General features: G+C 46.6%; 2 protein-coding genes across 10 annotated transcripts in view; one reads left to right on the top strand and one right to left on the bottom strand.

Moving 5' to 3' along the window:
- LOC133372104 (acyl-coenzyme A synthetase ACSM3, mitochondrial-like) overlaps window positions 1-12,971 on the bottom strand; it is a 34,768-nt gene extending 21,797 nt beyond the window's left edge. Inside the window, exons 1-8 of one of the 8 annotated variants that reach the window (XM_061600384.1) lie at window positions 12,726-12,971; window positions 10,567-10,632; window positions 9,499-9,754; window positions 9,029-9,143; window positions 7,009-7,085; window positions 4,302-4,577; window positions 3,666-3,876; window positions 1,293-1,500 (exon numbers count right to left, since the gene is read on the bottom strand). In XM_061600384.1, the coding sequence (XP_061456368.1) occupies window positions 1,293-1,500; window positions 3,666-3,876; window positions 4,302-4,523 (641 nt within the window). In that variant the 5' untranslated portion in view covers window positions 4,524-4,577; window positions 7,009-7,085; window positions 9,029-9,143; ... (1 more) ...; window positions 10,567-10,632; window positions 12,726-12,971. The remainder of the gene's footprint in view (window positions 1-1,292; window positions 1,501-3,665; window positions 3,877-4,301; window positions 4,578-7,008; window positions 7,086-9,028; window positions 9,144-9,498; window positions 9,755-10,566; window positions 10,633-12,725) is intronic. The other 7 variants (XM_061600376.1, XM_061600378.1, XM_061600379.1 and 4 more) reach the window with 7 other exon arrangements.
- Window positions 12,494-22,842, top strand: part of LOC133372105 (acyl-coenzyme A synthetase ACSM5, mitochondrial-like) — a 29,286-nt gene continuing 18,937 nt past the window's right edge. Inside the window, exons 1-5 of one of the 2 annotated variants that reach the window (XM_061600386.1) lie at window positions 12,494-12,938; window positions 15,390-15,624; window positions 17,330-17,540; window positions 19,027-19,238; window positions 21,329-21,411. In XM_061600386.1, the coding sequence (XP_061456370.1) occupies window positions 15,439-15,624; window positions 17,330-17,540; window positions 19,027-19,238 (609 nt within the window). In that variant the 5' untranslated portion in view covers window positions 12,494-12,938; window positions 15,390-15,438 and the 3' untranslated portion in view covers window positions 21,329-21,411. Of the gene's footprint in view, window positions 12,939-15,389; window positions 15,625-17,329; window positions 17,541-19,026; window positions 19,239-21,323; window positions 21,468-22,842 lie in introns of those variants that run through there. The other variant, XM_061600385.1, reaches the window with a different exon arrangement.

The raw sequence follows: 22,842 nt of genomic DNA, 5'->3' as shown, positions 1-22,842 counted from the left end.
TAGCTGGGCTACCAACCGAAGTTGGTAGAACGCATTCCATGCCACCGAGGCTACTTGAGCCTCAAGTGAAAGGGAAGAGTCTAGAACGACTCCCAAGCTCCGAACCCGGTCCTTTAGGGGGAGTGTAACCCCATCCAGGATAGGGTATGTATCCACCATCCACCCCTTGATAAAAGTTATCAAGGGCTACTAGCCACAATGGCTATGCTCTACCTCCAGCATTGGAGGTAGCATGTCTCTGAATACTAGTTTCTGGGGAACGTGAGAGGGAGAGTCATCTCGTGCTCATGTCTTGCTTTCGGGCTTCCCATAAGCACCTGGTTGGCTACTGTACAAATAGAATGCTAGACCAGATAGGCCTTTGATCTGATCCAGCAGGGCTCTTCATATGCGAATTACTTCTGGATCTGGGAGTATACACTGCTTTCTGGGGGACCATTCTGTTTATCTGCATCCTTTTTGCATCAGCACTGTCTTTGTGCCTTTGTGTGTGTGTGTGTGTGTGTGTGTGTTTTAAACTGGTGTGCACAAGTGCTTTGAACATTAGTAAAACAAACAAAAAGAATCTGGATGCAACTGCCTGTACAATTGCGACTCGTTTGCTTTTTCATTGCATTTTATCAATAAAACTGCTGTGTGTGGACCCCTTGGATATTTCAGGTCCTCTCTCTGAATTGAATGGCCAGCTTTCGTTTTAAACAAAGTAAATCACTGTCCACTTCTGAAAATGTAATGGAGAAAAGTATACAAGCAGAGTTTATGCTAAGTTAACTTGAAATATACCAGTCTACTGCAGGGGTGGGGAACATTTGGCCCTCTAGATGTTGCTGAATGACAACTGCCAGCCTCAGCAAGGATGCCAACGGCCAAGGATGATAGGAGTTGTAATTCAGTAATATCTGGAGGGCCACTGATATTTATGTACTGGTGTCAAAAGCTCCTAGCTTACGGATGGGGAAGCTATGGTCCTTGAGGTGTCACTGGACCATATCTCCCATCATCCCTGACAATGCTGGCTGGGGCTGATGGGAGTTGGGGGCCAGCAACATTTGCAGGGCCACAGCTTCCGCATCCCTGCCTTAGGGCTAAAGCCAGGAACATTTAGCTCGGTATACACACACAACTGCAGGTTGGAGCACCTCCAGCCCGTGGACCTAATCAATGTTGTGGTCGCTGGGCTCTACTCATCAAACTCCAAGCCATTTCAATGGGAAATCACTTGGGCTTCCATATCGTGCCAACATGTAGGACGAAATGTCCTGTCTTTCCAAGACAGAAGTCTGTATACTTACTCCAGTAAGTCGTTGAAGTTTCGCCAGCCTTCCCTGGGGTCCCGTGACACAATTAGCTTGAATTCGAGAGATGGGCATTTGGAAGCGACTGCGTCTACAGCTGGGGCCAGAGCCTGGTCAGTAATGATACATCGGGCCTTTGATGTCTGTATTCGGTGGAGAATGTCTGTTGCTGTCAGCTGCGTTGTCCCTGGAATAAGAACAGTTCCTAAAGGAAGGATCAAATTAGGAAGATTAATAATAACAATATTACATGCTTCCCTCTTAGGAGCGCTAAAGAGTTCCAAGGGCAGCACCACAGTTTTTTGTTTGCTTGTGAGAACTGGGGAAGGGCCATAGGGGCAGAGCATCCGTGTTGTGTGCAGAAGGTCCCCAGCATCTCTGGGCAGGGGCTGGGAGAGACTCCCTGTCTGAAACCTTAGAGATGGACAATGGTCTGACTCAGTCTATGGTGGCTTTCTCCATTCCTATAGGAGTGCTGGAGACTTTCAAGCCACACGGGCACAAAAGCTAATCATGCAGGGGGTGGGGGAGATAAGGATGTCGCCCACTGGCTGGATCCAGTTCCCCACTTTGGTTTGACATTTAACATTTAGCATACAATGGCAATATTAAGAGCTCTCTGGTGCAAATGTTAAGCAAATCTACACCATATGATTAAAGCACATTCAGTATGCATTTAAAGCACGTGGCTTCCCTCAAGAATCAGAGGAACTGTTGTTTGTTAAAGGTGCTGGGAATTATAGATATGTGAACTACAGTTCCCAGGTTTCTTTGGGGGGGAAGACAGTTCCCAGGATTCTTTGGGGAAACCATGTGCTTTAAATGTGCGCTGAATGGGCTGAAAGGTACCAGGAATGTGCTGAAAGATATTCTGAAAGGTGCTGGGAATTGTAGCTCTGTGAACTACAGTTCCCAGGATTCTTAGGGGGGAAACCATGTGCTTTAAATGTGCACTGAATGTGCTTGAAATGTATAGTGTGGAAAAGCCATAGTTCAGTGACAGAGTATCAGCTTTGCATGCAGAAGGTCCCAGGCTCAATTCCCAGCACCTCAGGGAGAATTGGAAGAGATTTGTGCCTGAAATCCTGGAGAGCCGCTACCAGTCAGTGTAGACAACATTGAGCTAGATAGACCAAGGGTCTCACTTAGTGTAAGGCAGTGCCCAATGCTTCTATGTTCCTGTGGTGTAGGTCTGTCCTAAGGGTGTGTGCAAACATACCTCCCTCCAGCAACATGTTCAGGAGAAAGAAACAGAGAATATTGGGATAAATAAAGAGCCTTGTCCACTAAAAGATGGCTCAGGTGTTTATGCCCCTGAACTGGAAAATGGGAAGGGATTGGTCCTGATCCCATATTTATTACTGGTACCACCAACGAGAGAGTGTAAGGTGGTAACGGCGCGCTCCCTCCTCCACTGCCATCCCGGAAAAACAGGAGTCTGCGAGATGAAGAAGCCTCCTTTGGCCACGGGGAGACCAGCGTGCGGGTTTTTCCTCTGGTAAGTGTGACCTTTTGAATTGGGGGGGGGATTCTTTTTGGTAGGGTGAGGGGGAAACCAGCTTCAAATCTTTCCTCAGAGTACTGGTAGGAAGGCGAGCTGTCTCTTCGCAGTGGGATGTTCTCATCTTCGGGTCCATGCTGCCATCTTTGGCTCGGATACATCATTGAAGCAGTACCCATCATTACTACTAACAACTAAAAAACAGAATGAGGAGATTTATCTGCTGCAAGGTGGTTCTTGCTACTCTCTGATGTGGGTGCTTGTGGGTGTCTTTCTGCTCTTGTACTTCAGTGAATGTAACAAATGCGATGGCAAGAAAGAGAGGTCCCTGCTGCCTGCTCTAAGGGCTGTTATGTCAAGAAGCCAAGAAGGACCTGGAGAGATGGGAAAGGCAGTCCTCATCCCCAAAGATGATCAGGGGAAAATGAAAGAGTTGTTTAAAATCAGCCAGTTTAATCAGTGACATGACTGCATTCAACAGAAGTTTACCTGATGTAAGACTAGAGGGAAATCCAATTTAGGAAGGAAGCTCTGAGACAAACTCATCTGTTACCTGCTTTGTGAAGTGCAATGCTGAAGTCTGCCTTAAAACCTGTAAGTAAACTCAGTGGGGGAGGTCGATTAAACACCTACAACACTTTCTTCTTCTCCCAGGCATCTCCCATGTGTTTTTAAATTGTCTTTGCATTTTTTAAAATTGTGTTTTTTAAATTGCTTTTTGCTTTAAAATTTGTATATTTGTTTTTTAAATGTTTTTAATTGCTGTAAACCGCCCAGAGAGCTTCGGCTATGGGCAGTATATAAATGAAATAAATAAATAAAGGGCCCATCCCGCTTGGCCCAACAGACAACACATACATACTGCTAACCTGTTCGCATGCAAGCCACATTCAGGAGCCACCATTCAGGAATCCGTGGCAGGATCACTATGACTCTGTCTCCTTTCCGCAGGCCGCACTGCTCAGAGAGCACCCAGGCTGCTTTCTTGGCTACAAGGGCCAGCTCCGCAAAGGTCCACTTCACCTGTTCCCCTTGCTCACTGACCCACCAGAGAGCTGGGCTTGTAGGTCGCCTTCCTTCCTGATGGGATGACAGAGTCAGCTGGCTGTAAGTACCCCCACTGGGGTAGCCAAATGCTTCTTATGGTCATGTCTGAAACACTGGCTATAGCTAGGGATGGGCAAATCTGTCAGTTTCTTGTTTTTCCAGCATTAGGTCTCATTCCCCCCATCAGTTTGTGATTTATACTTAAAAAGTTCCCCTGAAAATTCATCAGTGTTTTAGCGTACATTTCTCCCAGTATACACATTTTTGTATGCAATTCTGCCTAATATACACAGTTTCTCCTTGTGGTCAGTAAACCATAGCTAAGCTGCTGGGCTGGGTTCAGACAATCAAACAGTTTATAAACCATGGCTTAGCATTATATGTGAACCAGGCCACCCTGTGGGTGTGCATATTTGAAAGACCTGCAATCAAACATGAAAAACAACAGGAAAACTTACCTTTTCTGCCTCAGCCCACTTATCCACTACATCTTTTGCAAAGTTGAAGTATTCTGGCACCTCCGGCTTATACTGTTCTTGTATGGATTCGTAGCCTGAAAAATTCTGAGCAGCCGGCGCCTGCTGACGTTTGCTGAAGCTTCTGGAAGAAGCTAGACTGAGAGGCCGCAGAGCCCTAAAGGCTGAGGCCTTCCATAATACTGTCACAGTGATGCAAGCCATAGGGAGGTCTTCCACAGTGTCTTACGTTCAGTATATATCTCATGAGTCACCTACCTGAAAGACATAACGGAAACAATTGTATAACGGTAGAGAAGAAATTGGCTTCTTCCACTTGCTGACCATTTCAACATTCTTCTTTTTCTTTATTATTTTATTTTATTTATGTACAGGGATGGATGAATTTTTGTTCAGATTGCATTTCAAGCTAAATCTATCAAATTTGCAGTTTCTGGAACAATATGAAACAAAGCCATCCTTCCAAATTTGCACTTATTTCAATTTCGTGAAATACAGTCCTCTCCCACATCCAGCATAAAATTGGCCAGATTGATTCTTTAACATCAGTGCTTTAAAAGATGCTAGTAACCTCATGCCTGCCTATTATTCCAACAGACTTGTGTTTAAGGACACTCTAACCTGGTGGCCTTCAGATGTTGCTGGAGTATAACTCCCATCATCCCTGACCATTGGCCATGCTACCTGGGGCTGATGGGAATTGGTGTCCAAAACATCTGGAGGCCATCAGGTTAAGGAAGGCTGCTCCATCACATATGCCTCTGCAGTGTCAGCGTGGTCTAGGACAGTGTTTTTCAACGTTGGGTTCCCAGATGTGGGTGGACTACAACTCCCATCATCCTTGACCATTGGGTTAAGCCTGGCTGTGGATGATGGGAGTTGTAGTCCACTCATATCTGGAGAAGCAAGATTAAAGAACACTAAGTTAGGGACAAGTGGATATCCCCGTTGTTTCCTTCTTTTTTATTGTTCCACTGGTATGTTCTGCCCTGCATCCCATATCTGAGTTTTGGTTTAAAATAAGAATGTTGAAAATGAATTCCAGAACTGGGGGCTGCCTGTGCTACTGAAGCTATTGGATACATTTATAAAAGTACATACATGCAGAAAAAGCCATCTTCATGGGATTGTTCACACAATTGCCATGTTGTTCACCAAGTGACCTTCAGGTTATCACTATCTCTGAACCTGACCTACCTCACAGGGTTGTTCTGAGGATAACATGGGGTAGGGGAATTATGCTTGCTGTTCTGAGCTCCTTGGAGGAAGAGTGGGCTAAAAGTGAGAAACCAAGGTTTGTTGGGGTTTTCCAGCTACTTGGCAAACCCTGACATGTTTCTCTGCTCATATTTAGATTCTGAGTTATTTATGGTGTTGAAAAACATGCCATGCTCCCTTTTTGGAGCCCTGAGAAACTAACCTCACAACGATGGGAAAGAGACAAACAAAGATAGACTCAGACAAAGAGTCTGGGCAAGCATGGCCCCTTGTGTTCCCAAGGCTCACATGTGTTCCCAAGGCTCACATGTGTTCCTGCCCATTGGTCAAACACCACAATAAGAGGTCTTGATTTAATGATACAATTTATCAATGCACATCTGTTCAGCTAGTGGGGACTGGTGGCTTCCATGTCAGCGGGGCAGTGAATCTGCTCTGGTTTTCAGTCAGCTTTCAAGGAGCTGCCCAAGGTGCTTTCACTTGCCATTGGAGCCACCAGTCTCCACTGTTTTCAACACTAGCAGAGCACACAGGGAGGGGGAGAGACAGAAAGGAAGAGTGGTGCCATCAGGGGAGTTGGGGGCTCCTCTTGGCAGAATGAGCAGGAGGGCTCCCAAACACAGCAGAGTTGGCCTGCCATATTTTGAAGATATATATAGACAGTGGAAGATGGTCTGTTAGGGTGCCCTTGTAGGTCCTTGTGTAAGGTTCTTTATCTTTAAGCTAGCCTTGAACCAGGCAGCCTTTCAACTAGAGGACTGTCCTCTGTAAAGTAGGCCACATGGCCACCCAAAACTCTTCATACTCCTGGTGGCTTTGGGCAAGCCACCCTATCAGTCTTGAGACTCCATAAGGTGTCTGCTTAGAGCACTGGACTAGAAGCTTAGTTGGAGACTCGAGTTCAAATCCACGCTCAGCCATAAAACTCACTGGGGGACCGTAGGCCACAGATTAGTGGAAGAGCATCTGGACTTGCATGCAGAAGGTCCCAGGTTCAATCCCTGACATCTCCAAATAGGGCTGGAAGAGATTCCTGCCTGGAGCCCTGGAGAGCCACTGTCAGTCACTGTAGACCACTATCCTTTAGCCTTGGGTCCCCGGACGGCCATTGGCTAAGCTGCCTGGGGATGATGGGAGTTGTAGTCTGGCAACATCTGGGGCCCCAAGGCTGAAGAACAGTGGAGTAGATAATACTGAGCTAGGTGGACCAATGGCAGCTTCCTATGTTGGGCCAATTACTCTCACTCAGCCTACACTACCTCACAGGGTTATTGTGAGAATAAAAAGGAGTGGGGGAAACAGGTACACTGCCCTAAACTCCTTGGAGGAAGGATGGGATAAAAATGTAAGAAATAAATAAAATTTCATTTGGGGCTTTGAAGGATTTGTAAAATATATAACACACTCTTCAAAACAAGGGTCAAGCGCTAAAGAAAAGAAAAGTGACAAAATTTCTGAAATAATTTCCAACCTAGCATCGCTTGGACCCTTGAGGTGTTCTTCAGAAGGTGTAACCTGCTTAGATTCTTTTGAAGACTTGCAATTTTGCTACAAAGGAGAAAACAAACAAGGCTGACAAGAAGGCCTATCGCACATTCCAGCTGTCTTCTGCGATCACCACACCCTGCATTCCTGTCTCTGCTTAAAGGAGGAGAAAGACTGATTCCACCTTTTTTTTCTTTTGAGAAAGAGTTAATGCCCAAAGCCGAAATACAAATTATTGAGCAAGAGGCCTGGTTGTTTGAGAGCTCCTCTCCTCAGTCTATTTAATGAGCTTTCGTCCTCTTTATTGAGCCTTCATTCAGCCAGTGTGGTGCAATGCAGCGGTTCCCAAAACGCTTTCCCCCATGGACCACTTGAAAATTGCTGAGGGTTATGGCAGGACCACTTAATGATGTTTCTGCATGTTGCAACAGTTGTAATGTGATGTGCTACATGCAATACAATAAAATACAACATGGAAAATAAAAGAAGCAATAAAATATAATTAAAATAAATATGAATATTTAATGCAGACATACCACAGACCACCTGAATGAGGATTGTGGCCCACTATTTGGGAATCTCTGGTGTAATGGTTAGGGTGTCGGACTATGGCCTGGGAGACCAGGGTTCGAATCAGCCATGAAACTCACTGTGTGACCTTGGGCTCGTCACTGTCTGTCAGCCTAGCCTACCTCACAAGGTTGTTGTGAGGATAAAACGGGGGGAGGAGAACCACGTATACCACTTTGAGCTCCTTGGAAGAAATGTGGGATATAAATGTAAACTGTTGTTGTTGTTTGCTTGCACAAAGCGTATACAGATGTTAGATTATACCCAGTCTTTACTGAGCATTTGTTTCAATTTGTTTGCAGGGCGGTTATACCAGGCTGTGCGTTCATCTTTGATTCGCTGGTGGGGTGTTTACAAGTCTTTCTGTGAAATATTTGTTCGTCCCATGCTTCTCAACGCATTTTTTAAAAAGAGTTTCCAACGAACTTTGATTATAAGAATTAAAAATACAAAATGTCAAACATGCGAGATCGTATATAAGCGAAACTAAACTAAATAAAATACAAATAAAATAACACACAAAGTCGCCAACCCAAGTAAAACAGCAATGATATAAATAGCACGAAATGTTGCCTTCCAGAGGTTGCTGGACTCTTAACTCCCATCAGCCTTAGCAAGCAGAGCAGTTTAACAGTCAGTCCCTCTTCCCAGAGAACCCTGGGAACTGTAGCTCTGTGGGGTGGGGGGAAAGGAGTCTCCGAACAATTCGCAGCACCCTTCACAAACTACACTTCCCAGGAGTCTTTGGGGGAAGCTGTGACTGTTTTCAGTGGAATGTGGAATAAATGTATGGGGTGAATGTGGTATCAGTCATGTCTATTAACTTCAATGGGTCAACTCTGTGAGTGGGACTCGCATTGGATGCCCACTCACAGTTCCCAGGATTATTTGGGTGTTTATGTGTGTGCTTTAAATGTATGGTGTGTATGCAGTCTTATTCCTTTAATAGGCTGTGGCGGGGTAGGTGTGTTATTATCCAGATTGTGTGTCTTTCTCTTCAAGGTTCAAAGACAGGATTGGGATGTTTGATGTGTACATGCAACACATTTGAGTTGTATTTTATGTTGTGACTGTTGTTAAAGGCAGCATATATAAAAGAGCCCAAGGAGAGTCAACCCATACGTTTGGTTTTCATGTTTTGTTTCGGGGGGTCCCTTGCTGAGAGGTGTTTTTTCATTAAGATTTTATGAATAAATAAATGCTAATAATGTACCTGAACAGTCACTTACAAACAATCCTGTCAAAGTTCTCCAGCTCCTTGCTTTGCTGTCATGTGACCAAATAACAGCCAGAGGTAAAGCAGTTCACGGGCAACAACCCCATGCAGGGAAATCATTACATCTGACCCAACCGAATGCACCAAACTTTTTAATCAGTTACAAGGACTTGTACAGCAAAAATAACTGTAACAGGCTAGTGCACGGGACTGCTTTTACCCATTTATTAGCTTCCTTGTGTCAAGCAGCAAGCTGGAACAGCTGATCTACTCATGAGTCAACCCTGGAGAGACTGTTACTTGACATAGTCATCCACAGCAACCATTTCATCAGGCTGCAAGAGAGGGAGAGAGATAGGTCTTCTGGGGGAAAGTAATAATAATAATAATAATAATAATAATAATAATAATAATAATAATAATAGGGGGAATCATATCTCGATTTCCTTGGAAGAAGGGTGGACTAAATAAATAACAAAGAACAGAACAGATGTCAAAGTTTTGGGGTTTTCCCCCCTCCAGCTATTTGTCCAACCTACCACGCCTGTGCTGCTGATACTGAATTATTTAAGGAGACTTTGCCTGGATTATTTGAAAATGTATTGTATTCCCTTTTTGAGCCCTGGGAAAATAAACCCGCCACAACAATAAAGAGACAAACAGGGGACAGAGTTCAGACAAAAGACTCACTGGACTAGAAGTCACCAAAGTGCTTGGAGCTCTGCACCAACTCCAGGGCTCTGCAAAGGCAGGATGTGCCCTCCTTGTGCGGATCCTCCTCGGACTGTTCTCGAGGGATGCAAGTTGTGCAGGCAGCGATAAGGCCGAGCCGCCTGTTGCCAAGTCACACCCCTGTGAGGCCCAGCTCCTGCTGCTCAGGGACGAGCAGGCCTAGCATCTTGGGCTTTGCGCTGCTTGGTCAGGCTTGTCACTTCTCAGGCACTGGCTGTGAAGGAAGATTGAACAGTAGAGACTGGTAGAAACTATCCATGGATAGTTGGGGAAGGGCTGTAGCTCAGTGGTAGAGCATTAGCTTTGCATGCAGAAGGTCCCAGGTTCAATCCCCCAGCGGCATCTCCAGGTAGGGCTGGGAATGTCCCCCTGCCTGACATCCTGGAGAGCTGCTGCCAGTCAGTGTAGACAATACTGAGCTAGATGGACCAGTGGTCTGACTCAGGATAAGGCAGCATCCTATACCTTCTCACACATCTGAAGCAAAAGGTGTATGATTTTTGATAAAAGAGTCCATAAAAGCTTATGCCATAATACAGGGGAAAGGAACCATGTGTGGCCCTCTAAGCCTCTCTGCTTGGCCCTCAGAACTCCCTCCACAATACGCTTCCTCCCAGCCACACCCTCCAGGCTACGCACCTCACTGGCCCCTTTTCACACCCTCCTTGAGTGTTTTTGCATGGCTGAAATGTGCCCTTGAACTCTGATCATGCCTCTTATCGGATATCAATTTAATAAATAAATAAATAAATAAATAAATGCAATTTTTGTGTGTGATGGAACTCACTGGTATGGATATATTTATTAATTTTTTGCTACCCATGGTAACCATTTTGTGCTGGCACTCACAGAACTTTTATCAAAGTGGGCGCACCGGGGCCACATTTTTTACCAAAGAAAACACTAAATATATGGGTAATACAACTGTGTGTTCCCCCTGCTGTACATGAAGATTCAGTGATCAGTTGCTTCTGACATCTTGTGCAGACACACCCGAGAGAGATTTTTGCAACACTTGTAACTTACGGATGTAGGAATGCCCTTGCAGAAATGATTCTTTTTCTTTTGAGTGACACCCACAGCTCTCTTTCCCTTGGCAGCAAAAAATATTAGGAAGAGAAAATTAGACAAAATTGTCACAAACTGCCTTGGAGAGTCAGAGTTTTTTTTGTTGAAGCTGAGTTTGCCTATGGTAATTTGTCTGCAATTACTCTGTAATGTTTGAAATATTACTTTCTGTATACTTGTATATTTTAATGTTTTTGTCATGGCCTTTGGCTAGTACAATAAATTTATTATTTAATTGAAATTGTGAAGATGTATGTATCCGTGAGTGGATGGATGGGAAGGAACAGGCTGAAGTTGAATCCTGATAAGACTGAGGTGCTACTCGTGGGAGACAAGGGAAGGCTGGGAGATGTTGACCTGGTGTTCGACGGGGTGAAATTGCCCCTGAAGGACCAGGTCCGCAGCCTTGGGGTTGTTCTTGATTCCAAGCTGTCCATGGAGGCTCAGATTTCGGCAGTGAGCCGGGCAGCTTGGTATCAATTACACGTCATTCGTAGACTGCAGCCCTACCTTCCTGCTCATCAGCTCCCACTGGTGGTACATGCCCTGGTCACCTCTCGGTTGGATTACTGTAATGCGCTCTACGTGGGGTTACCCTTGAAAACGGTCCGGAAATTACAACTTATACAAAATGCTGCGGCTCGACTACTTACAAACTGTCGCCGCCGGGAACACATCACCCCAGTGTTGCTCGACCTACACTGGCTCCCAGTTATTTTCCGGGCCCAATTCAAGGTGTTGGTATTAACCTTTAAATCCCTATACGGTCTCGGCCCAGTTTATCTGATGGAGCGCCTCCAGCGCCACCAACCATGCCGCCCAACAAGATCAGCCACACAGGGCCTTCTCTCAATCCCGCCAACTAAAACAGCTAGGTTGGCGGGGACAAGAGAGAGGGCATTTTCAGTGGCGGCCCCCACTCTCTGGAACTCCCTCCCGTATGACCTTCGACATGCCCCTTCCCTGAATGTATTCCGCCAAGCTTTGAAGACCTGGCTCTTCAGACAGGCCTTTGGGACTTACGGGGAGGGTTAAATTTTTACGACCAATAGCCTACTACTCTGTACTGGAACTGTTTTATTGTTATATTGTATTTTATGATGTATTTTATTATGATGTAATGTATTGTTGTTAAATTGTACGTCGCCTAGAGTGGCCATTGGCCAGATAGGCGACCCACAAATTAAATTATTATTATTATTATTATTTGTCCAGGCTTTTCCTAACCCACAAGACTGGACCTGATTATTACTGAATTCCTGTTTTTACAATACTGTTTTTATGAACCTGTTTTATTGTTGTTATATTGTATTTTTATACAGTGCTTAGAGATTTTTTTAAAAATAACATATATATGTACACGTGTGCTCGCGCACAGTGTGATGTAATGGTTAAAGTGTTGGACCCAGGGGAGGCCACGGTTCAAATCCCTACTCTGCCAAGAAGCTGGCTAGGTGACCTTTAGGGCAGTCACACAGTCTCCCAGCATAACCTACCTCACAAGGTTGTTGTGAGGCTAAAATGAGGAGGGAGAATGGGGAGGGAGAAAACCTTGTAGGTCACGTTGAGCTCCTTAGAGGAAAGGTGGGATAGAAATGTAGCAAATAAATATGTAAGCAAATAAAACATAAACAACAGGTAGAGTGTCAGACTAGGGCTTGGGAGACCAGGGTTCAGATCTCCCCTCTGCCATGAAGCTCACTGGGTGACCCTGGGCCAGTCACCACCCCTCATTCAGCCTAACCTACCTCACAGGGTTGTTGTGGGGATTAAACGAGGAGGGGGGAACGTACGCCACTTTGAGCTCCTTGGAGGAAAGGTGGAATATAAATGCAAATGATGATGATGTGGCGGCAGGGTGCAAATTTAAAAAAGCGAGAGCCTTGAATGTGGACGGAGCCGTCTGGCCGCATAACAGCAGAGAAAAAGTGAGCTGGAAAGAAAGTGAAACCGGGAAAGCAGCCCCGCCGCGTCGCGATCCCTTCCCCGCTGGCCCCGGGCTCGGCCCTTTAGGGGGCTCGGGCGGGCCACACCGAGCAGGGAACAGGACCGCCACCCCCAGGAGACAGACAGCGAAAAGGAGACAGCCGCGTTGCAGACCTTTTTGTTGGACTTACTTGCGGAGGTGGCTGGCGGATGTGCAGCCAGGGAGGGTCTCGGCTGACGCCACCGCGAAACTGAGCGAAGGGGCGAAGAGGAAGGGGCCGCGCCTGCGTTGCGCGCTATTTGGGGAGGAGGGCGGGCCAGCCAGGCACTTGCTGCTGAAGCGGACGGGCCGTCCGGTCTTGGTCCCGGACTGCTTCCCCGAGTCCCCCCAAGGAGAGGAAAAGGTTGGTGAACTTTGGGCGCTTCCGAACTGGCGCTGTTTTCGGCTGGGAGTCGGTGGCCGTGGAGAGTTACCCCCCACCCCCTCAATCGGACATTTTGCAGACATTTGGATTCCTGCATTGAGCGGGGGTGGCGGTGGGGTGGACTCGATGGCCTTATAAGGCCCTTTCCGACTCGACCATTCTGTGATTCTATGAAAGTGAGAGGAAAATGACCTGGGCTGTGTAAAATGCTAGTTCTACGCCGAGTAGACCCCTTGAAAGAAATTTAGTCATTGCCTATTGACATCAATGGGTCTACTCTTGACGAGCATTGAATCCCAGCCTGTGGATTGGACCCAATGCTTGTGCTAGAGCCATTGAAATGAATGGACACGCCTAACTTAAGGCCATTCCTTTCAGTGGGCCTACTCTAAGTAGGACTAGCATTGGATACAACCCACTTGCTTCGACACCGGTGTCCTCTAAGCACTGTGAGAAGCCTGCGCACATGGGGTTCTAGGCTTTAGAACCTTTTAATTTTTTATTATAAATTTACTAGATGCATTCTGCAATAAATATCTTGTTCATACTCTATAAATATATGCATGTACATCCACAACACCAGCAATCCCATTTTAAAAAGACAGTGAATGCTACCTGTCAATTCAGATACCTAATGATTCTAAAGCTTGCTAACTGTTAGAGGGGTATGACAGTGGAACCAATGACCTAGGGAGGTGGCGGGCTCTCCAGCACTGGAGGCCTTCAAGAGGCAGCTGGACGGACACCTGTCGGGCTTCTTTAAGTTGGATTCCTGCCTTTAGCAGGGGGTTGGACTCGATGGCCTTAGAGGCCCCTTCCAACTCTGCGATTCTATGATATTAAATACACATTTAACTTCTCCTCTTTAAAATGATGGCAGCATACAGTGTCTCCCTATATCTGCTACGCCCAATTCTTTTTCAAACAGATGTTATTGTGGGAGCCCAGGGAAGGAAAGGGCTTCTGTGGATGTGGAACAAGCTCCTCTTTTCGGGCCTGTCCCTCCAGCACATGGAACAGTGGAGCCAGGACCCCCAAGAGGGAGGGAGGGGCCAGTTAGGGCAGCAGTTCTAATGTCTTGACCGATGATGGTGCAGTCAGTTAATTTTAGACTCTGGACTCTGTGGCTTTCCCCGATTCCCTCTCCCTCCACTTAGATGGCAATGTTTATTCTTTCTCTTACAAACAGTGAATCACGCTGACCTATGCTCCTCCCAGGCGATGGTCTGAAGGCACACGAGGCCAGCACCTTGCTGAAGCTAAGCAGGTCTGGGTCTGGTCAGTGCCTGGATAGGAGACCGCCTGGGAATGATATGCATGCCACCTTGGGTTCCGTGATGAAAGCAAGGTGGGATAGAAATGTAAAATGTTGCCTTCCTAGGTTTGAGGGCCCTCCTGATGAGTGGGCCCTGGACCTTTGCCCCAAAGCCCTGGTCTGCCACTACCACTGTGTTTGTTGAGAGAACAGAGGACAGATGTTCAGCATCAGGAACATAGGCAGCTGCTTTAGACTGAGCGGGTCCGTCGGTCCGCCTAGCTCAGTTTTGTCAACTGCTGCCCTAACTGGCCCCTCCCTCCCTCTCGGGGGTCCTGGCTCCAGTGTTCCATGTGCTGGAGGGACAGGCCCGAAAAGAGGAGCTCAGTTTTGTCAACACTGACTGGCAGAGGCTCACCAGGGTTTCAGGCAGGGGTCTCTCCTAATCTTACCTGGAGATGCCAGGGATTGAACCTGGGATTGTGCATGCTAAGCAGATGTTCTAACCCTGTGTGAAGGTGGTGCTTGAAGAAATGCATGTTGCTTCCAATCTGCGGCAGTGATTCTCGCATCCCAGTGAGGCCGTGAAAGTCAGGAGTGTTCCTTCTAATGATGCAGCCAAAGCTGGTTCAAAGGCTGCAATCCTATACCCACTTACCCTGAAGTAAGTCACACTGAACTCAATGTCACTTGCTTTGGAATGGACACAGATAGGTTTTTACTGTAAGTTTTTGGTGAAGCAGAAATCAAACTCTTAGGGCAATGGCTTATGTTTTGCACAGCCACATAATTTCATTCTATTTGTGAAGAATGAATCCAGCAAACTACTTCTGAACATGTGCAGAGTGCCTTCCCTTTATATCTGAGTAACCAGTATAAGTATAAGGCAGCTTCCTGTGCAGTGGTGGCTGGTGGCTCCATTTCAGTGGAGCAGTGGAATCCGCTCTGGGTTTTAGTCTGAACTTTCAAGGAATTGTCCAAGGTGCTTTCAGCACCTAAAGTTCAGACTAAAACCCAGAGCGGATTCCACTGCCCCTCTGGCTTGGTGCCACCAGCCACCCCTGTTCCCATGATCCCATGTTGGGGATACATCAGCCTGCAGCACTGCTCTATCAGATGTCCCTTAAGTACGGAGGCTTAAAAAAGGGCTCTGCTTTTCAAATGTGTCGTTGCAGAGGAAGCAAGCAGGGAAGCAAGGTCACGAGCTGCCGGTGTGCTGCTGCCATGCAGACCTTGTTTCAATGCTTCTGGAGGCTGAGGCCGCCTTTGACGCTGCTTCATCAAGCCAAGAGACACCTGGCCTCTCAGATCATCTCGCACTACGAAGTGATAAACCGGGGCGAAAAGGAGGTGCCCGAGTACTTCAATTTTGCCAGTGACGTTCTGGACAGGTGGACCCAAGTGGAAAAGGTAGGCAGTTGGCTGCTTTGGGGACTGGTCCATGGCTGGTAGGAAAACAGGACGTTGACTGCACCATGTGTTCTGTTATGGCAGGGGTGCAGAACCGTTTTGGCTTTGGGGGACAAATCTTTGTCTCCCTCCACCCTGCAGGTCATGTTTGACAGGTGGGTGGGGCAATCCACCTATCAGTCACATAGTGTCTCTATGATGTTCCATGATTGGCAGGTGGGTTGCGGACACCAGCTCTGATAGGGACTGCTCCAATGTGCAGCGATGTAAAAACAGGTGCTTATTTTGCAGTGCTGTTTGAAGCAGTTCCCCCCCCCCACTGCCTTTAAAGTGGGGAAGGGAGTCTGCTTTAAAGAGCACTTGCTTTAAGACAGACCTTGCTTAGTCGGGAACATGGAGACTGTCTTAAAGCAAGCACTCTTTGAAGCAGTTCTCTTTAAAGGGGGAGGGAGACTGCTTCAAAGAGTGCTGCAGAATGCTTTAAGACAGACCCTCTGCTCCTGTCTGAGCACAAGAGTGCAGAGATGGTCTCAAAGCAAGCACTTTTTGAAGCAGTCTCTCCTCACCTTCAAAGGTGGCTCCTGCAATCTTTAAAGCGGGGTGGGGGGAAGACTGTGTCAAAGAGTGCTGCAAAACGTGCACATGCTTCTTCGTGGCTGCGCTACAGAGCAGGCCTCATCAGAGCTGATGTCTACAAGCATTCTGGCAGGAACTGCTCTATCAGGCAGCGATGAAGAAAAAACCCAGGTCTGCTTATGTTCGCTGCATGGGCAGCTAAAGCAAGCAGACCCAGGCTCTTTAGAAAGCCCGACCCGTGGTGATCCTTTTTTAAGGTTTAAGGGATCAGCACACGGCGAGCTTTCTAAGAAGATCCTGCCCGCCAGCTGATGTCATTAGTGACATCAGCTAATGGGCAGGTGTGGTTTGTGGGAAATGACCTTAGGGGCCTAATCGGGCCCCCATGGCAGGCCAAGATTGGCCCACGGGCTAGAGGTTCCCCACCCCTGTTTTATGGCCTCCTTGGAGCAGAGGGACCAGTGGCTTTGTTCAGTGATGTGTTCCCCAGGCTAAGAGACTGAAGGAAGCCTCGGATTCAGCCCTCCAAGGTCATCTGACTCTTGCAGTCAGAAGGATTTGGGTCCGTGATGCCTGCCACCTGTCTTTAGTCGCCATTAGCTCCCTCTGCTGACCCTGCCCATGGCTCAGTGGGAGAGCATCTGCCTTGTAAGCAGAAGGCCTCGGGTTCAGTCCCCAGCATCTCCAAGTAGGACTGGGAGGGACCCCTATCAGAAACCCTCAGAAATGCTGCCAATTAGTATAGACCAGGTGTAGGGAACCTTGCCCCCCCCGATGCTGCTGAACTACAATTCCCATCAGGCTCAGCAACCATGGCCAACGGCCAGGGATGATGGGAGTTGTAGTTCAAAAACATCTAGAGGGCCATAGGTTCCCCACACCCAGTACAGCCAACGCTCAGCTACATGGGCCAACGCTCTAGCTCAGTATAAGGCAGCTTCCTGCGTCCCCATCAACAAGTTCCTGGCACGTCTCTTCCCAGGGACTCTGCTCCTCCCCCCCATCCCCGTTTTGCTTTCTCTTCCACTGTTGCACCTCAAAACCCTGTCTGATTCATCCATCATGGCTCTGTGAATGAGGTGTGTGCTTGATCCCCTCCCCCCCATTGTTATAACTTCTTATCTGCTAGGATGGAAAGAGGCCTCCCAACGGGGCCTTCTGGTGGGTGAGCGACCAGAGGGAAGAGGTGAAGTGGACCTTTGAGGAACTGGGGGTCTTATCCCGGAAAGCTGCCAACGTGCTCCTTGACCCGTGTAGCTTGCAAAGAGGCAACCGGATCTTGGTGGTTCTGCCCAAGATTCCGGAGTGGTGGTTACTGAACGTGGCTTGCATGCGGACAGGTTAGTGAATATCATGGAGGAAAAAAGAGTCTCAAGAGAAACAGTTTAGAAGAAGGCTTGGAAGGCTTTCAGAGGGACAAATTCACGGAGGATAAGTCTATCAGTGGCTATATTCTCCGTCCGTTGTTGGAGACAGCATGCCTCTGAATATCGCTTGCTGGGAATCACAAGTGGAGAGAGTGCTGTTGCCCTCAAAACCATGAAGGTCCTGGAGGAAGGACCATAGCTCAGTGGCAGAGCATCTGCCTTGCATGCAGAAGGCCCTAGGGTCAAACCAGGCAGGGCTAGGAGGGATTCCTGCCTGCAAGCTGATGGGAGCTGTAGTAACTTTTCCAAGCTCTGCCCAAAACAGAATTAAGTTGAGGACATGAGTATGGTGATCCCTCCATTTTATTTGGCTGGTGCTGGCTACGGACAGTGTAGATTCACGCATTCTCGGTCACTGACATCCGCTGCAGAAAAGTTGGCTGTCGCCTCCAATAGTGTTTTGTCCCCTCCAGTCAGGAGCGGGAAGACATCTCTTATTTCTCCTGAGCAGCCAAGTGAACAAAAAGTGCTGTCTTCCCAGTGAGAAGATTTGGCAGCAAACAAATACTCTCTCCCAACAACTTGGCACTGCACAAGCCATGAGAGCAGCCATGCAAATGAGTACTGAGCACAGCAAGGCATGCATACTCGCATAGTACAGTTTTAAAATAAATTATTGGATGGAAGGGAGAAGGAGCTACACAGGTGATGAAAATGACGTGTGCTCTTATATCATTTTCCTTCTAGGTCTACACCTTGAGAACGGAGAATTATTTATTTCATTTATTTACTGCAGGGGTGGGGAATCCCAGGCCACATCCCCTCTCCCTAGGCCACACCCTTTGCTGGCTCTGCTTCACACCCCGAGTGCACTTGCCTATCTGGAATGTGTCTTTGGATAATGCCTCTAGTCTTGCTTGTCTGGCTGGCGGATAGACGGGTGCAGGAGTGTGTGTAGAAACTAGCCTACTGCGGAAAGGCAAAGTTATCATTTGTTACTCCTCCCACTTAAGCTTTTGCTCCTGCCCACCACTGATATGTGGCCCTCAGAAGGTTGCCCTGAAGGGAATGCATGCCTGAGACTGAAAAAAACCCGCCCACCCTTGCTTTACTGGATTTATCTGCCACTGTTCCTCCTAGGAGTGCAGGAACTATACATGGTTCTCCCCCTTCCATTTGATCTTCACAACAACCCTGTGAGGTAGCTTAGGCTTGGAGGTAATCAATCAATATTTATTTCGGTCACCGACCAGCCAGTAGGCTTGGAGGTAGGGATTGGCCCAGGGTCACCCAGTGAGTTTCAGTGTTGCCTGGAGACTTGAATCTGCATCTCCCCAGCGGTAGACCAGCATTCTAACCCCTGGCCCCATAACAGTATGAGAAAACACCGTGTGTGCAACTTCCCTGCATGGAGACATTCTGGGTTCTATGCTCACTTCATTTCCTTGCTCTTTTCCAGGCATTGTTATCATTCCAGGGACGCCCCAATTAACAGCTAAAGACATTTCCTACAGACTCCATGCTTCGAAAGCCAAATGCATTGTCGTCAGCGATGCATTGGCCCCAGCAGTGGACTCGGTCGTGCCTGAATGCAAGTTTCTGAAAACCAAGCTACTGGTGTCCGACAGCGGCAGAGATGGCTGGCTGAACTTCAAGGACCTGCTGCAGTAGGTATTTTCCACCTTTGCTGTTGTAGCGGACAGAGCATGAAACAAGAGCGACAAACGTTTCAATCAGGGCTTCCCAAACTGTGTTCCATGGAGCATTGGTGGTCCCCGAGCTTCATTCAGGCAGTCCACGGCGCATCTATAGATTTGTGGTTAAAGATGGGTGATGGCACATCGCACTGAAGATACACACGGATTTCCAATTGTATGTTTAATGGCTTCTTTTGTTTCTTGCATTGTATTACGTAGAATTCAAATTATAAGATATTATGGACTTTTTTTTATGGATTGCCTTCAAGTCGTTTCCGACTTATGGCGACCCTATGAAGAGGGTTTTCATGGTAAGCGGCATTCAGAGGGGGTTTCCCATTGCCTTCTTCTGAGGCTGAGAGGCAGTGACCGGTCCAAGGTCACCCAGCGAGCTTCATGCCTGTGTGGGGATTGGAACCCTGGTCTCCCAGGTCCTAGTCCAACACCTTAACCACTACACCACACTGGCTGTCTGTAAGATATTAAACATAATAAATAAAGGAAGCAGTAAAAATGCAATTGAAAATCATACAGCACCTAGCACAGTGTATTACAATCGCTACAACAGGCAGAAGAATCATTAAGTGGTCTGCCAAGAACCTCAGCAATTTCTAAATAGTCCGGGGGGGGGAGTTTGGTCACCACTGGTTTGGACGATGATTTATTATTTTTATTTATTGGATTTCTTTCCTGCCCTTCACCATAAGGTTCCAGGGTGAGATACAACCATGTAAAAATGTAATATTAAAACCAGCTAAAACAATTTACCATCAGAAGAACAGGGTGAGTCTAGCTCGCTGTTATGTGAGCAATCCTTTGTTCTTGGACACAGTGGGAATTGGGTTGGTCCCTTTAATGGGGCACTAACTAATATGGCTAAACCCTTGCGGAAACCATGTGCAATACATTTTATCCACATTTTTTTTATTTGCAATCGTAACTGGAAAAAAGAGGAAAAGAAAAACAAGTAATAGTAACAGTAGTAAAAAGAATGATTTTTTCAAAAAAATTCATTGCCAGATGATGTTGACCATAAGAATATGCCAGCTAGGGATGGGGGAGAAATTTGATTCTATTTGCATTTAAAGCCGAAACGATAAAATTTGTACATTCTGAAACACTAGGAGAGCCGAAACACAGCCATCCTTCAAAATTCACATGAATCCGAATTTTGTGATGCAGCTTTCCAACCAAACAGTGTTTTACAAAAATGCATATATTAGAGAAAAGTGTGCATAAAAATGAATATATTATTTATTTATTTGTTATTTGATTTATATCCCACCCTTCCTCCCAGTAGGAGCCAGGGTGGCATATTAGTGAAAATTACATACAAAAATTATTGTATCAGGAGACATTTCTTGCAAAAGTGTGTATATTAGTCAAAACTGCATATAAGATTATCTTTATTAGGAGAAATTCACACTAAAATGATGAAGAATTTTCAGGAGGATTTTTTTTTACAGAAAATTCTCAAGTGGGTGCAAAATTGTGGAGAACTGAGTTTAAGACTGGAAAAATGAGAGAACTGAAATTGACAGATCCTTCCATCCCTAATCCTAACAATCTTGTTTTAAATATATACATTAATATAGGCTAGGTGTAGGGAACATTTGGCCCTCCAAACATTGCTGAACTCCAAATCCCATAATCCCTGGCCCTTGGCCATTCTTGCTGGGGCTGATGGGAGTTGTAGTTCAGCAGAAGTTGGAGGGCCAAAAGTTTCTCACACCTGATATAGGCAGGCAGTCCAAATAGGTGTCTAAATGATGATGATAAGGCATATGTTCAAACAGATACGTGCGACATGTAACTTGTGCAAGAAGCCTGGAGGGCTGACAGTGATCTGCCGGATTTCTGCCAAGGGTTACTGAAGCAGGATTCTAGCTGCTAGGAAACTTGCCAAGGTTCTATTCATGAAATGGATGGCTATTGTGAAAGGGGAAATCATAGAATCATAGAATAGAATAGTAGAGTTGGAAGGGGCCTATAAGGCCATCAAGTCCAACCCCCTGCTCATGTTGCATGCCAATTCCATATGATGCATTTATTTTTTAAGAGCAGCACCTGCCGACCATGACTGCTTGAAGACAAAGAGTAACGACACCCTAGCCATCTACTTTACAAGTGGAACCACAGGAACTCCCAAAATGGTGGAACATTCACACTGCTCTCACGGCATTGGATTCGTATGCACAGGCAGGTAAAGCTTTAAAGCTCCATGGGAGCAAAAACTAGGGATATATGAGCAATACGTTCTGGATTCAGGCACCTTTGGGGATCTTGTTATGGCAGGCATGGGAAATAGGAATGGAGGAGGAATTCAATTCCGCTCACATTTGAAGGCATTTCTATCTCATTTATACTTTCTGAAACAACATGTGGACTGAAACACAGCCATCGTTCAAAATTGCACTTCTCCAAATTTTGCAGTGCAGTTCTGCAGCCATGTGAGGTGTACAGAAATGCATATACTGGGGCAAAGTGTGCATAAACATGCACATATTAGTAACAAAGAACATAAAACATGCATTCTGTTGGGGAAACTGCTTGCAAAGATGTGCAGTGTTGGGAAAATGGCATGCAAATATGTGTAGATTAAGAGAGATTTGCACTACAATGCGGGTGAATTTTCATGAGGATTTTATATCATGCACTGATGTGGAGGACTGGAAAAATGAGAAACTGAGAGAAACTGAAATGGACATCATCACCCATCCCTAACTGCCCATCACTTTCCTGATGCCACCCATCTGTCAATCACTTGCCATGACAACAGGTGACTCAGTTTCAAAGGAAAGAATTGGGAGCGTGCTCTAAGGTTGCTTCCAATTCTTTCCTTTCTTCCTTTGCAGCCCTGCTGCAATTGTCTGTACTCCTGAATTCCCAAGTACAACTGATCCCAGTGGGATCTGCGAGTACTGATTGACAATGCCTGAAACCCTGGTTTGGCAGGGATCAGCGACGTTACTACAATCCCAGTACAACACCTGCTTGCCAGGGACAATCAGGAGTGCACTTTAAGGCCACATTCAAACCATGCGCTATTATTGCACTTTAAACAGTCATGGCTTCCCCCAAAGAATCCTGGGAAGTGTAGTTTGTGAAGGGTGTTAAGCTACAGTTCTCAGAGTGGTTTAATAATCAATCCCTCTTCACGGGGAACTCTGGGAATAGTAGCTCTGTGAGGGGAATAGGGGTGTCCTAACAACTCTCAGTACCCTTCACAAACTACGCTTCCCAGGATTCTTTGGGGGGAAGCCATGACTGCTTAAAGTGGAATAACAGTGGAATAAATGTCTGGGGACAGTGAATGTGGTCTTGGGCTCACAATTATTCCTTTGCAGTTGGATCTTTATCTGCCCCATACATGACACCATAAATGATCTCTGATGTAGGGCATGTTGGTGTGTCTTGCGGAAGGTCTGTAGCAAAGCGGCAGAGCATCTGTCTTGCATGCAGAAGGTCCCAGGTTCAGACACTGGCATCTTGAGGTACGATGAGGAGAGATCCCAGCCTGAAATCCCTGGAGGGTCACTGCCAGTCAGTGTAGACAATACTGAGCTAGATGAACCAAT

The sequence above is a fragment of the Rhineura floridana genome, chromosome 17 (assembly GCF_030035675.1).
Source record: "Rhineura floridana isolate rRhiFlo1 chromosome 17, rRhiFlo1.hap2, whole genome shotgun sequence".
Lineage (NCBI taxonomy): Eukaryota > Metazoa > Chordata > Lepidosauria > Squamata > Rhineuridae > Rhineura > Rhineura floridana.
This window is presented reverse-complemented; position numbering and strand designations above follow the sequence as displayed.